At 54.2% G+C, this 14,433-nt stretch overlaps 4 protein-coding genes across 4 annotated transcripts; 3 read left to right on the forward strand and 1 right to left on the reverse strand.

Moving 5' to 3' along the window:
* Nucleotides 1-113: 113 nt before the first annotated feature.
* Nucleotides 114-3,979, reverse strand: C7974DRAFT_457082 (chitinase; the record flags this gene model as incomplete). Its single annotated transcript, XM_046146043.1, has 6 exons — nucleotides 114-1,579; nucleotides 1,660-2,934; nucleotides 3,010-3,173; nucleotides 3,238-3,401; nucleotides 3,498-3,774; nucleotides 3,836-3,979. The coding sequence occupies 6 exons, from the start codon at nucleotides 3,977-3,979 to the stop codon at nucleotides 154-156; spliced, it is 3,450 nt and encodes a 1,149-aa protein (XP_045995525.1). The 3' UTR covers nucleotides 114-153.
* Nucleotides 3,980-4,955: 976 nt separating this feature from the next.
* C7974DRAFT_414807 (uncharacterized protein) lies at nucleotides 4,956-7,305 on the forward strand (the record flags this gene model as incomplete). The annotated part of the gene is made up of 9 exons (XM_046143837.1): nucleotides 4,956-5,024; nucleotides 5,088-5,427; nucleotides 5,496-5,902; nucleotides 5,982-6,096; nucleotides 6,195-6,394; nucleotides 6,504-6,575; nucleotides 6,646-6,785; nucleotides 6,862-6,949; nucleotides 7,024-7,305. The coding sequence occupies 9 exons, from the start codon at nucleotides 4,956-4,958 to the stop codon at nucleotides 7,303-7,305; spliced, it is 1,713 nt and encodes a 570-aa protein (XP_045995526.1).
* A 942-nt stretch (nucleotides 7,306-8,247) lies between these two features.
* C7974DRAFT_397749 (uncharacterized protein) lies at nucleotides 8,248-9,971 on the forward strand. The gene has a single exon (XM_046142232.1). The coding sequence runs from the start codon at nucleotides 8,509-8,511 to the stop codon at nucleotides 9,796-9,798; it is 1,290 nt and encodes a 429-aa protein (XP_045995527.1). The 5' UTR covers nucleotides 8,248-8,508; the 3' UTR covers nucleotides 9,799-9,971.
* A 2,180-nt stretch (nucleotides 9,972-12,151) lies between these two features.
* C7974DRAFT_464511 (uncharacterized protein) lies at nucleotides 12,152-14,268 on the forward strand (the record flags this gene model as incomplete). The annotated part of the gene is made up of 4 exons (XM_046146266.1): nucleotides 12,152-12,514; nucleotides 12,560-13,651; nucleotides 13,688-14,168; nucleotides 14,230-14,268. Exons 1-4 carry the CDS (start codon nucleotides 12,186-12,188, stop codon nucleotides 14,266-14,268), a joined length of 1,941 nt encoding a protein of 646 aa, XP_045995528.1. The 5' UTR covers nucleotides 12,152-12,185.
* Between the last annotated feature and the right edge of the window lie 165 nt (nucleotides 14,269-14,433).

The following is a 14,433-nucleotide window of genomic DNA, read 5'->3' on the forward strand; positions in this document are numbered from 1 at the left end:
GTGGTCTCAGCTGCGCAACTGAACGAGAGCTCAAGCTTACACTCCACAGCAGGTAGTATTTTACAACGCTAGCTCAGCTTCACGGGACTGGAGATCATGGATAGCAAACAAATTTTGGTCAGTTTCATTTCGACTACCGACTTTTGCATGACACTAGGTCGTCATAGCCGCCACCTGAAGTGACAGATACGTGTTGGCATTGGTCTGGAGGTCGGTAAGTGTGTTAGTCATGGCCGTGATGACGGTCGGGGAGTGTGTAAGTGCAGCCACAGGACTGGCCCAGTAGAGGAGCTCCTCGCTAACGTACGTCCCGAACGTGTCGCGGATTCTGTCCACCTGCCACGCGAGGTAGTCCGGCATGATCTGTTCCCAGGCGTCTTGGAAGTCGTAGGTGATGCCCTGGGTCGCGGCGTAGCGGGTAAGGTCGCCGAACAGGGTCGCAATGTTGTTGAAGGTCGACGAGAAGGCAGTCACGACGAGGCTCTCGCCCCGGTAGTTGTGCATGTCGACGATGTCGAGCAGGATCCCGACCCGGTCCTGCGCGTTGTAGCCGTTCCAGTTGGACCGCGACACAAAGTCCAGCCCCGCGACCATGTACTCCTTGTACACGTTGAAGTCGCGGTCGCAGACCTGCAGGTTCTCAATGAAGCGGTTCTGCAGGCCTGCGTCGGCAGTCCGGCCGAGCAGGCCGGTGAAGAAGTCGTTGATGTTGCCGACCCAATTATGCGTGAACTGTAGGCTCGTGTAGGTGGCGCTCGGCCAGTTCTGCTGGAAGATGCCGTTGGCGCCGAAGACCTGGGCGAACGGCACGGCGCCGGACCGGAGCGCGGTACCCCCGGGCGTCTGCCCGGCCGCCATGTACTCGAGCGCGTTACGGAACTCCTGCTTCTCCAACACGTGCTCCGTCACCCAGTCCGTCGAGGGCGCCAGCGTGCTCAGGCCAGTCAGGCCCACCGCCGCGCAGAGGCCCTGCTGCGCCACCGTCCACGCCTTGCCTGTCGTCCGGATGATGCTCGACGCGCCCGGGTGCGTCTGCACCCAGATGCTCGACTTTTGGCCCTGAGGACCGCATAACGCCATGGCGACTCGATCCCGGGCGCCACGTTTGTCCAGATCACGGGTGTCGAGGAGCTCGAATGTCTCCATATAGGCCAGCTCTTCGCTGGTTGCCCCTCTCGCCAGGAATACCAGAGACGAGTTTGAAGATTCGATGCCCTGGTCTCTCCCCCGGAGGAGGCGGGTGGTATCTGTGGTCCCACATTCTCCGTCAAATTTGTGTTCCTCCTCGAAAACGTTGGGAAGGTTACTTTCTTCCTCTGGGCCGCTCTCGAGCTGATCGAGGTGGCTGGGTCCGTAGCAGAGCTTGACGTCAGGCACTTCCGGCACGGGTGGCTTGTTTGGATCAGAACAGCAGAAGTAGGAGTAGGTGCCCGACCGGCAGCCCCAGCCGTCGGTGGCTACGGTCGTCTCTCCGGGCTCGCAGCCTGTCTTGCATTCCGTCGAGAAGTCAAAGAAGAGGTTTCCAATGGGCCCGACGAGCAGTTTTTCCCACTGCACCCATGTGGTGTCTCCAGCCCGCCTATTACGGACATGTTGAGTTAGTATGTGGTGACGGAGGAGCCGAAAAGGAGTCGGTCATTTGATTTTGGGAAAACTCACCATTTGCAACCCGTCCATGGGATTGGGTCTTCGCAACATAAACTCTTGAACCCTCCGTTATAGGAGCAGCTTTGCTGGCCTCCTTGGCCTTGCTTTGCCTTGGTGAGTTCCTTGGGCTTGCTGCTGTCGTCGCCGCAGCCGTACGACTGGAACGAGAAGGCGCCTCCTAGCGGACCGAACAGGGAAGGGACAAAGGACTTGAGGGTGCAGATGGGCGCGGCGCCGAACCACTTGCAGGCGTCGAGCACGTCGGTCGAGTCCGTCTTGGTGCAGCAGAGCGACTTGTGGCCGGTCCAGCAGCCGTCAGTGCTGGCCGAGACCTCGATCTCGTCGTCGCCGCACTGGTTGCTGGGGAGCAAGCCGCAGAACTTGGGGCTGCCCTTCCACTTGCACGTGGGCGGGTTCTTGGACGGGCAGCAGAAGTTGCGCTTGCCCTCGGTACAGCCAAGCTCGATGCCGAGCGGGTTCTTGTTGCTCGACGACTCGGACACTGGGATCAGCCCGGACGGGCAGTTGGCTCCGCACTCGCCCCAGACGCACTGGCTCGGGTCGTTCTTCGCCGTCACTGCCAGCGCCGACACCGACAGGTCCGTCTTGCCCGCCGCCTTGGCCAGCGCCCGGATCGCCGTGCCCTGGTTGTCGTCGGTCGATGCAGCCCAGACCATGACGCCGCCGAGGCACAGCTCGTTGGCGAAGTCCATCTTGGCCTGGAGCGTCTCCTCGTCATCGTACGAGACCCACTGGTTGGTGTCCCACGTCACCATCTTGACCCCGGCCTTCTCGTCGTGCACCACGTCCGCGCCCGCGTCGACGATCTCTTTGATCTCAGAGAACATCAGACTGCCGGCCGACGCGGAGCACTTGCCCGGATTGCCGCCCGCTGAGAAGCCGCAGCCGGGCGTCTTGCAGGAGGGGTCCGATAGGGTGAAGCTGCGGCCGTAGAAGCCCATGCCCATGACCACCTTCTTAGGGTCGATGTCGTTGCGCCAGAGCAGGTCCATGGCCAGGTCGACCTCGGTCAGGTTAGTGTGTGAGTTGATGTATGGCCCCAAGTACGGGTTCGTCCCGTCCCAGGTTCCGTGCAGGTCGTAGCTCATGATGTTGAACCAGCTCAGGATGGGTTCCATTTTCTTGATGTCGAAGTGCTGCAGGTACCAAAATGAGGCCGGCAGGGTGATGGTGAGACCCCGGTTCCCCAGCACGCCGCGGAGGTTCTTGAGGAAAGTCACGTAGTTATCAAAGTCCTCCGGCCTCCCTGAACGCTCTTCGGCCACACTAGCAAGACGCATACGAATTAGCATCAACACTGAAAGAGGTCGCAACAGGAGGAAAGCTTGACTCATAACTCACGGGTATTCCCAGTCGATGTCGACTCCGTCGAATCCGTATTTGTCCATGAAGGACAAAAGGGACTCAAAGAAAGCATCCTGGTGGGACTGCGATGCCGCCAGCTCGGAGAAAGTCCGCGCCGTGGGCTGATCAGGATCGTTCATGCTCCATCCTCCAATGGCAATCTGTAGACAGCAGCTGTTAGCCATCAGGGGCCATTGGGTATGTGCATTGGCAACGGATTCTTACCCAAACTTCAAGCCCGGGGTTATAGTCCTTCAGGCCCGTGAGACGTGGCATGTATCTCTCATCAGAATCCTGCATATTGGCGATCTTGTATGTGGTAGGATCAATGAAGGCAAAAGCGTAGTTCAGATGGGTGTATGCCCCGGACAGCAGATCCTCCGGGTTAACTGCAGTAAATCAAGAGGTCAGTAGGGTACGAAGCCAAAGCATATTCTGCTTCTCCTTGGAGCTGGACTCTGGCCAGCATCACTGAGGTCACTTACGTCCTTTGCAGCCCTTGCTGGTTGACCAGCCTTCGTAGTACCCGATCACTTTGCTGGCGGCGCTGGTACCACCCTTACAGCTCGGCTTCTTGACCTTCTTGTCCCCGCAGAAGTCCTCGGTCGTCCCACAGAACCCAAACTCAGAACAGCACACATTGAGCGGGCACGCCCCCCGGGTGCTCCATTGGGAGCCCCATCCCGGGTCGCACTCGCTCTTTGCGTCACAGCCGGACGTGCAGTTCGCGGGGGCGCAGTATGAAGGGCCCATGCCGCACACCTGTATAGGTGTTGAGTAAGGCTCTCGCCTGGTAAGTGATAAGAGCAGGTAGACGACTCACATTGTTCTTACCGCAGCATCCCAGCTTGCAAGGCCTCTCTGGAGAACAGGAGTAGTCTTGCTGTCCCTCCACCAAGTAAATCAAGCCGGCCGCTACCAGCAGGATGCAGAGGCAGTGATACAGTAGTCTGCTTGGTCCTGCCATGTTGCTTGTTGTCGACTGAACTAAGCAACGAAGTATAGGTATTGAGTCCAAAATCCCACAGTTCGCTCAAGGGACATGCTCGACTCTCATTATATTCCGACCAGACCAGCAGGTCGAGTTACTATGTCTTAATTAGCTGATACATTTTGCCCCATCTCACAGTTTCTGCCGCACATGACGACCAGGACTTGTCATCACACCACCCTTGGGTACGCCTATACATTAGCGTATATCGGCAGGTGCACCGATTGAGGTATAAGCCTGTCTAAGAGTACGCCAAGTGCGGGTGTGCCTGACACAAGGAGCCTGCTAATTGGCGAGTTTACTCCCTGTCTCTGATCTACTCATTTAAGGTAAGATGATAGCAAATTATACGGCAATCTATATTTACAGGGAGGGTATTCCTCCGGCTGATAGCTCACGGATAACCATTAAGAGTTTGGCCAATCCAGAGAAGCTAGACCACCCTCCTAGAGCTTTTGACTTGCGGGATGCATGCCGCGCCGGCACACTATATCAGCCCGACGCGTACCCCCCTGTAGTATTTCGGCGCGGCTCGCGTAAGACGGAAGCAGGTACGGCTGATAAGCGCATCACCCGACGGTATACAGAGATTAGTGCGGTACCATCTGATCAATGTGAGTCTCACTGTTAGTGCCGATCACATCACTGAACTTCCTATTTTGTCTGTGTCTCGCAATATCCCTCATTTACTGCCGCTTCCGCCGGTTTGTGCACCGGAAATATTGCTTGGTGGCGAGATCTTATGACCAGGCTTGATGAATAGTCGACAAAGAGCAGCGAAAGATCCGGTCATATCTGCATCTTTGGTTCCATCGCACACTCGGCTGTTTGGTTCGATCTGGCTGACCACTCTTAGACTTCTAAGCCTGGGTCAGTGAAATATCTCTGTAAAGGCTGCTCAATATTTCGAGACCTCAGCCAGCCAACAACAGAAAGGCCATTGCGATTTACAATGGAGATTCTTTGGTTCTTAGGCGTGCTCAGCATGCTTCTGCCCCAGACGCTGGGCGCCGACCCAAGCGTGAGTTCGATGGTCCTACCGCTATTATACCGAGTGCAGACTTGCTAACAAAACGACCCTCAGTTCTTCTTCTTCATCAATCAAACAGACACCCTCTTTGACGGTGTGTCGGCGCAGTGCAATACGGCACTGTCGTCTCCAATTCCGGAATGCCCTCAGGAGCTGCTGACCCTGTTGGGCGGCAGTCAGTTCTACACGGTCCAGAACGAGACCATGATGGATATCCTGTGTCGGAAGGAGTGCCCGCCCGCCTTTGAGACTTACCGAGCCAACGTAGAAGAGGCCTGCTCTAATGACCCCCAGCCAAGGGCGGGGTATCCTTCCACATACTGGGTAGACGCTGTTTCGTCCGTCCAAGCGCAGATGTGTCTTAAGGACTCTGCCTCTGGCAAATACTGCACAGGTTTGTTACAGCATACCCAAGCTCCCTGGTGCCAGTGCACTATGTTCGAAACTGATATCCGCTCGCAGAGTTCCTTGAGAAGGCCCTGGGGGACGCCGGCGACCCGACCGAGCTGCTCGGGGGCTACACCACGGAGCAGCTGTGTTCCGAGTGCATCGTGAACCTCTTCCGCCACCAGCAATCTACCGCCTACTCCAACTACGATGCCGAGATGTCGCGGGCCTGGGCCGAGATCCAGGGTCGCTGCGGCCTCAACTACCCGACAGCCACGCCAACGCTCAAGACTAACGTGACAAGCCTAGGCAACTACGCGCCCTCGGGCTACGCCACGGCTGCGTGCGTTGGGGGCCGGACTCACGAGGTTGTCAGCGGTGATAACTGCGTCGCCATCTCCAAGGCCAACCAGGTATCCACCGGAGCACTGATCACAATGAACAGCCTCCGCCTGGACTGCACGAATCTGCAGCTTGGACAGGTGCGTCGTTCTCTTTCGGCCATGTCAGGCGCATGACTTCTCGTGTTCGGGGTCGTCTCTAACGCAGAACTGCCAACAGAAACTCTGCCTGCCTGCAGCTTGCGATGACTACGTTGTCCGGAGCGGCGACACCTGCGTCGGTATTGCAAAGCAGTTCTCCGTCCCGTTCCATCAGCTTACCGCTTGGAACCCGAGTACGTCTTTCCCCAGTCTCCGTGTGCATTTGTCTAATGGTTCTGCAATACTGGCAACCTTGGTTTAGTGCTGACAAGATGCCCGTGAAACGCAACAGCTATCAACCCGCACTGCACCAACCTCCTCGTCGACCAGAATCTCTGCATCGGGCCCCCCGGTGGGGAGGCCACCTTTACCACCGTGCCCGGCGCCACGGTCACGCAGACGGCTATCTACGCCACCGCCACAGCGGCGAGGCCAAGCCCCGTGGCGGAGGGCACCACGACTAAGTGCGGAAAGTACTACCTTGTGCAGCCGGTAAGTGACACCTGGTTTCCGCCCTTTTGCTCCAGGCAAAGACAACTCCCAACCAGGGAGAGGTCTTGGCTTGGCTCTACTGCTGACGTGCGAGGCTGAATGTGTTTAGGGAGACTATTGCGAAATCGTAGCACTGAACCAGACTGTTCCTCTCAACTGGTTCCTCGGCATGAACCCGCAGGTGAGTAGTGTATCTTTCCCAGTTGTATATTGAGGAGCAAAGTTATTTACCAAGCCGGACGATGACACAGATCGACGACGCGTGCAGTAATCTTCTCTCAAGCTTCAACTACTGCGTGCAGCCGACGAGCGACTGGAACACGACCGGCACGTCCGAACCCGTCCCGGCCCCGACGTCTACGCCTCCCGGCACCATCAGCGAGTGCTACGAGTAAGTTGACATTTTGCAAGGCCGGATCTGTGCATCGCACGCATACCATGGGCTGAATTCTAACGTGTCATCCCAGATGGTATGTCATCCAATCGGGAGACTACTGTGGAAAGGTCCAGGACCAATTCGGCATCACCTTCGCGCAGTTGCAAACATGGAATCCGGTACGCCGATTTTCATTTTACCACCGCCAATTGGTGTTCGAGAGAGCTAACCTATGACCCTCCGCGTCTCGTAGGCTCTGGAGGACGACTGCTCCAATCTCCTGCTCGACGTCGCGTACTGCGTGAACGGGGGCGCCATAGCCATTGGCGCTTTCGCCGCCCGCCTGACTCCGACGCCCAGCAGCGACAACGACGACACACCCGTCTCGTCGCTGGCTCCATTGCAACTCCGAGGCCCGGTCCAGACACAGACGCCTGCTGCAGGCGACGGGCTGGGTGGCGTGCCTGTTGGATGGCCTGGGGTGAACTCGCCTAGGCTGAGGGCACAGATGGGACTGGGATCGCCTGGGAAATAGGAAGACTGAAAGTAGGTAGTACCTGTACATACTCTTCAGTGCTCTCAATCGTGGACTGGGGCGTTTGACGGCTCTGTCTTGCTTGGGTGCTCTCATGCGATAGCCACAGGACTACATGCCATTGGCCGTGGTTTAGGTAGTGACCGTCTTCAATGCAGGCCGGCGTACAATTAGGAGCGCCGTCAATTGCAACTCAATCATACAGGTGGAGCAACAATCATTTGTCGCGCGTGACATTCTGCTCTCAAGGGGGAATCTCTGTGACACCTAGACGTTTAATAGCAGACGTCAGCACTAACACCATTAAAGATTAGACTGCCTGCAGTCGCTGTAGGTTTGATGCCTGTCTCCCCTTGCAGAAATAAAGGCAACCGCTTACGCTGTGTGTACCAAGTGCTGGAAAGTGCCGCATCACTAAATTACTTCCCTAAATGAGCCACATCCCCGGACACTTTAGGTATCGCAGACTTTCGCGTTGAGCGGATGTGTTGTCCTGAATAGGAGTTTCAAGCAGCTTTTGCACGAGATAGGCTTATAACATACTCATGGTAACCACAAGTCCAAGAGTCACGTTATTTGCCACTAGATGTTATTGGTTCGATCTTGAGGCGCAGCTTCACAACGCTCGTTGATTCGTGGAGAAGAGCAGCAGTCTCAACGTGATTCTTGGACTTGTGGTCTCCACTACGGGACACATGAGTAGTAACTTCTAGCTCCATTAATAAAGATTTTGACATACTAATTCACTGAAGGGGAGAAGATAGAAGTAAGAAGTTCGTCAGAAGTCAAGTCTGTAATTTGGATACATAGTGTTCTGCCGCTTAGTAACTGGCAACTGCATAGAGATTCCAGATACCCTATCATTCATCCTTGCTACACCTATACCGCCTGCCTATTTAGGATACATTTGTTTAACTCGAAAGTCTGTGGTACTTAAAACCCGTTTACACCCCCGGTTCCCCGCACTCAATCAATCTCGCCCTCGTGCACCCTACCACGGAAAACCAAGTACTCACAAACATCTAATAGTTGAGGAACACCAAAACCTCCACTACTTTACTACAAAATCACTACAAAAGCTATCTTAGCCTTAAGAAAAACAAAAAATTGTAGGGAAAGCCTGTTCTACATATCTGTTGTTTTAGATTCTCGTTACCTGTCCTGGTTTGTGCTGCGATTTCGAAGGGAGAATAGAACAGTTTTATGAGTTCCTGTTTTTGTCGCGCACCGGGCTTACCAACTCACTACTTACCTTCTCCACCCCACCTTCCACCCAGAGCCATGTCGAAACCGTCCAGCTTATTCACCTCCTATACCGACGCCGCCAGCACCTACTGGCCGCCCGGCTGGAACTTCCAGCGGTATGCTCACACCACGCCCGCGGACAACGCCGCGCTGTCAGACCAGGAGCGCGCTAAGATGCAGGCTGGCTTCCGCGAAGCGCTCGGCGAGGACGGCGTTATGGAGATGGCTCGCGTCGTGTGGCAGGAGCAGCTGCGCCGCATGAAGCTCGAGAAAGAGTCTTCTTCTGCCGCCACCGCGTCGTCATCGTCGTGTGCGCAGAAGCAGCAGCAGCAGCAGCAGCAAAAGCCTCCGCCACCTCCCCCCGACTGGCTCAAGACTTGGCGCAAACGGGCGGGCGGCGACGGCGGCGGGGCCTGGGGCTTCGTCGCGTTCTGTACTTCCAGTGCCGTTGCCGCCATGCCGGAGTCGGACGTGGCCAAATTTCGCACACATGCACGGGAGATGGCGGAGATTCCGATCCAGAAAGCATTTGAGGAGGAAGGGCAGCGAGCCGACGAGATCGCCGAGGCGCGACGCTCGTTCGAGATCCGCTGGGTCGAGGTGGACGATGACGATGAAGACGCTAAGGGCGAGGAAGGAAAGGGCGAGGCGGGGACGGGAGGAGACTGGGTTGAGAAGGCGCGCGCCAGTTATCGCACCATGCGCGAGTCTGGCGTCCTTCCGTCAGGTCTCGATTTGCCCGTCTTCCTCTGCGCTTCACCCGCCGCCGTGGCCTCGGTGCTGCGGACGTCGCCGGCGGAAGCGAAGGAGGTACACGAGGGCAAGCCGCGTTGGCGATCCGGCGACGTCCCGTTCCTGCTGGTTGCGGCTGCGGAGACGGGGCAGGGGATCGCCGAGGAGGACGACAATGAAGAAGAAGAGGAAGAAACCGAGGTTGGCGGTGGGGAAAGGAGCTGGTTCAAGCCCGTTTTCAAAGCGGCCGTCGAGGTGCTGGTGGACGAGCTCTGGTGGGTCGTCGCGGAGCAGATGACGTCGCTGGGCCAGATGACAAGGTTCGTTCGGGGCGCGACGGTGGCTGAGGAGCATGTCTCGACGACGGAAGAAGAGAAGCAAGGGGGGGGAGGAGAGGCGGGTGATGTTGGTAGTGGACGGGCCGAGGAACCGGGCCATGACGACGACGGGCTAGATGACATATGGTGGACAGTCCACATGCCGCCGCGTCAGATGAGGAAGAGGCGGAGGGTCTGAGCGAGATCTGGATATTGAATCCGAAGAGCTACATACCTGATCTGCAACCATCAGCCAATGCGCAGGCATTCCAAATGTTCATGCCAACTACTTGCAACTGCAGCTATCCTCTACCTAGGTAGCATGGACAAATCATTCAAATTCCTTAAGCTAAGACCACCAGTGTGATAGAGACCCTTAGGTTTCCGCTGTTTGTGCCGTGTGGTTGCGGCCAAGGAAACGATAAACGATCGCGCTGCCGTCGCTTGTATATACCTGGCGCGACACTACGTACAGCATGTAAAAAGAATTCTCTTCAGACATACCTCACTCCCTGATTCTTGGATGTCTCACCAGATGCTTGCAATTGATCCACACAAATAATTAAAGTCTTGCTTGTAATTCTCTATAGCTAGGTTTCAATTGGGTAACAAACTACACAACTCACGTCCGAAAAGGAAGAGCATTGTCACATACTGGGGGTACATTCTTTGGAGCATAGTGGCGTCATTACATCTTGTCAAGCAAGTATTCCACCCTACATAACTGCAAAAAGCGCTCATAATACTGAACAATCAATCATGCCCACATACTTGTCGCTACCTATGTTTGGATTCCATTACGAAGCACCACTATCCACCCAAGCTTCCGCGTGAGATTTTCCGCTGACACAGTCGGTATTCCCTTGGAATCAACAAACCGGACAATAACTTGGAGGATAGCTCTCAGTTAGGCATCGATTAATCACAGCGCCTCTTGAAGGAAGTCGTCTGGCTCTCTGGAGAAGCGAGAGTTCTTGTAGTGTACAACACATTTCAGAGTTGATAACTTAGTGCATTCATCTTGACACAGTTTGACGCTCTGCAGACTGTCAATCCTGAGCTCAACTACCCTTTGTGCAGGGAAAACTGCTGTGTCTGTGCACTAGTGTAAGCGCTCGTGATACATATCACTCGTTTGATGGTACAATGCGGGGTATCTCTTGGCTTTCAGTAGACTACATACCGGAGAGGCGCCAGTAACTTAGCCTCTCCTAGGTACGGTCCGTTCCGCTCGGGGGTGACCAGATACGGGATCTTGTTTCTATGGCGCCCTCCGCCCCTACGGGGAGTAGGAGCTCTCGGCGCGCACTGTCCGAGCGACTGACTCGTCTACGTCAGAAACTCCAGCCTGCTGCGGATATCGCTCGTGCCTCACCAGTTCAAAGCTTCGATACACGCCCAGAAGTCGCATCTCAGTAAGCTCCACGCCCTGTCTGACAGTACTGAGCTAAGCAAGCAAGCAGTCCCGACTCGCGAATCACGTCACGAGGGAACGCCGTATCCGCAGATGCGTCTACTGGGGAGGCTAGGGCCCAGATCCAAACAGATCCGAGCAGTGTCCACGCGGATCACACCTCACTTTCCATCAATCAGTCGACTCTTGATGTCGATGATGGAAACTCGATCGTATCCTCGGATCTTTGGAGTGCAGCGTATCGTGAAGCTGTTGAAAGCTTTGGGAAAGATGTCGATACAGCTATTCTTGTGGGCACTAGCACTGCGCAGCTATTCGCAGAGCTTGAAGGCCTAGATAAAGGATCGAGTCAGCAATCGGTATTCCTGCGTGGTGTCGCGTATTTACGTTCTATTCAAGTGCCGCTCGAAAGATTTAAGCTGGCTCTAGACTTAGCGTCTCCTCTGGCCAGTTTAGATCCAGTAGCTTCATCCGTCGTTGGCGTCGTCAGAAGCGTAACAGCAGTAAGCATGCTGTTGGGCAATGGCATATCCAAGAGAGCGTAATCAATCTGACAAGATACAGATTGCGATAAGCTTCGCAACCGCCGACTTGGAATTCGCACGTCAGATTGGCGAGATGTTGGAGCAAATCTCTTACATTGATGATTGTGACACGCTCGGACAGAGAATCAACGAGACAGACATTCACAAGGTAATTCCGATGACAATACGTGACATCTTACTGATATTGTTAGGCGCTTATTCATGTGTATCAGAACATCCTAGAGTTTTACAGTGTCGCGCACGAGATCCTCACACAGAGAGGAAGGAAGTTAGCAATGAAGATGATTCTGGAGACCGACCGCCTACCAAACATCGTCCAAGACTTCTTGAGACATGCTGATACCCTTCGGAAACTCATTGAAAAATCAACATTAGAGATTGTTGCGGATATCAGATCGATGCTTTACGATCGTGAAAGTAAGTAATTGCTAGCTGATGCACAGTATATACTCATTGAATTCAGTTGCTAGATGGCTCGACGGCAGTAGGAGGAGTCAGCAAGATCAATACCACAACCGCCTTAAAGGGCTCCGAAGCGACGAGGCCTGCAGGTTCCTACTCACCCACCCCAATTTCACTCAATGGTGCAATGCACCCGATTCTCAGCAACTGTTGGTTCTTGGCGACATGGGCTACGGAAAGACGGTTGCCATGACATTCATTGTGGATGAACTGAATCAAAGGAACAGTTGTCAAATACCTCGACCCAAAGTGTGCTACTATTACTGTCGAGACGACGAAACCGGCCAAGCTGTCAGTATATTATCCGGATTGATCCTGGCGCTGCTCGAACAGCTTTCTGGCCTAAAGAAGATGTTCTATGAATGGTACAAGAGGAATCAGGCTTCTGGAATTCTTGACCCGGCAACAAGTGTAAGCAAGCTTGCGGAGTTCATGGAGCTGGTTCTGGAAACGTTTGACCGCCTGCTCTTCATTGTTATCGATGGTCTAGATGAGTGCGATAGGACGTCGCGGAGAACACTTCTACAAGTGCTAGGAAGAATGTCCGAGAAAACTCCACGACTGAAGATTATTCTTTCTTCGCGACCTGAAGAGGAGATTCTGAAACAACTGGATCAAACGCCCAAGATTGCCCTAGAGTCCAACGTGGACAGGGACAGTGTCATTGTTCGACATACAGTTCAAGAACAATTGTTCTATCTCCCAGAAGACGTCCGGACACTTGTTATCGAAACATTGTCTCGTTCGGCACAAGGAAGCGCTATATGGATCAAGATGACCGTCGAGCTGATTCAAGTTCGCAGGATTAAAGCGCTTGCGCCAATGCGACTTTTCTTGAAGCAGATGTCTCTCACAGAGCAGCTCTCGGAACTTTACACCACCTTGCTATCACGTAACTCCTCAAATGATCCCGAAAATCAAGAACTTGCAGCTCTGGCTTTAAAGATACTCGCGGCTGCGTGTAGGCCTCTCAGTATCCATGAGTTGACCTGGGCTACGGCACTAGCTGCGGCTCAACATGACATCGAGACGGTTGCTGCTTTAGCTGAATTAGTAGATCATCAGAGGGTGATGAGTCTGATCTATCCATTCATTACGCGTGTCGATTTCGCAGATCTCAGAAAACGCCAGGTCCGGCTCGTCCACCAGTCGGTGAAAGAGTTCGTTGTAAGAGACTGGTCGTATCTTGAGGGATTCAACACATCGACAGCATCTCATCAAGCGATCGCGCCTCGCATCGAGAGCTTAGAAGCATTCATGTTAGATATATGCATCAAGTATCTTCTGTTGCAGGAAGTCGGCAATGTTCCTCTATTCTCTGAGGAGCAAATCGCAATTGACGAGCTTCCTCAAGAAGTCGATTTGTTCAGCGATCAGAAGTCATTTGAGTACGATATTACGTGTACATGGGAAGTGTGGGAAGAAGACATGATATGCTACGATCCGACCGAGCGTGGCTTCGGTGAGTTTTTCGTTTACGCATCCAGCTACTGGCTTAAGCACTTCGGGGCTACTGAGAGAGGCCCCTTTCCACGCCTAGCAAATTTGGAAAGATTGTGCCAAGTGGGTTCTATGCGACTCAACAACTGGGTTAACCAAAATTGTCGCCCCGGTTGCGCAATCAAGGCTAGGTTTGATTTTGACAGTCGATTGCACGATCCACTCAGCATCACTTCACTTTATGGCTCGGATGCTATCCTCCGCGACATGCTCCGAAATTCGGACTTTGACAAGGACAAGTATTTCTCCTCACCAGCTGCGAGCGCTGCCGATCAGATTCTACAGTGGGGTCATTTGTCAAAGCTCAACATAATTTTCTTGGAAGGCAAGTTTCGCTCTCAGCTTTGCAACCTCGAGTTCTTTCAACTTCTCATCAAGAGATGGTTCGATTTTGGTTCACGTCATGAGAATTGGGCCGAGGTTTTTGATCTTATCGACAACGTGCTGGGTGCACTTGTGAGCGAACAGTGGGGAAATGAGCTCCTATGTATAGCTGCTCGCGCTGGCTGTCTACCAATGATTCAGCGATTGCTGGATCGAGCATACCACATGGAAGCGCTGAGGGCCGAGCTATGGCGGGACTCACAACCGATCAGTGAAGCTGTCTTGGGAAACCACGCTGATGCAGTAGAGCTTTTGCTGAGTGCGGTAGGTTTGGAAGTAGACCTTCAAAGCCTGAACTTTCGAGGCGAAAGCTTGCTGCACACAGCGTCGGTGCATTGCAACCCAGCAATTTTTCGACTTCTAGTCCCCTGTGTGCAGAGCGCCATACACCAGGTTGACAGCGTTGGAGAAACTGCCCTCATGCGGGTTGTTAGGAGCGGGTCTAGCTCAAAGGGCCGATACGAGGCCGCAAGGATACTACTTCTGAATGTCAAGACTGACTGGAGCACACACAATGTCAATGAACAAC

The sequence above is a fragment of the Boeremia exigua genome (assembly GCF_020726555.1).
Source record: "Boeremia exigua strain MPI-SDFR-AT-0100 chromosome Unknown C7974scaffold_8, whole genome shotgun sequence".
In the NCBI taxonomy this organism is placed as follows: Eukaryota; Fungi; Ascomycota; class Dothideomycetes; order Pleosporales; family Didymellaceae; genus Boeremia; species Boeremia exigua.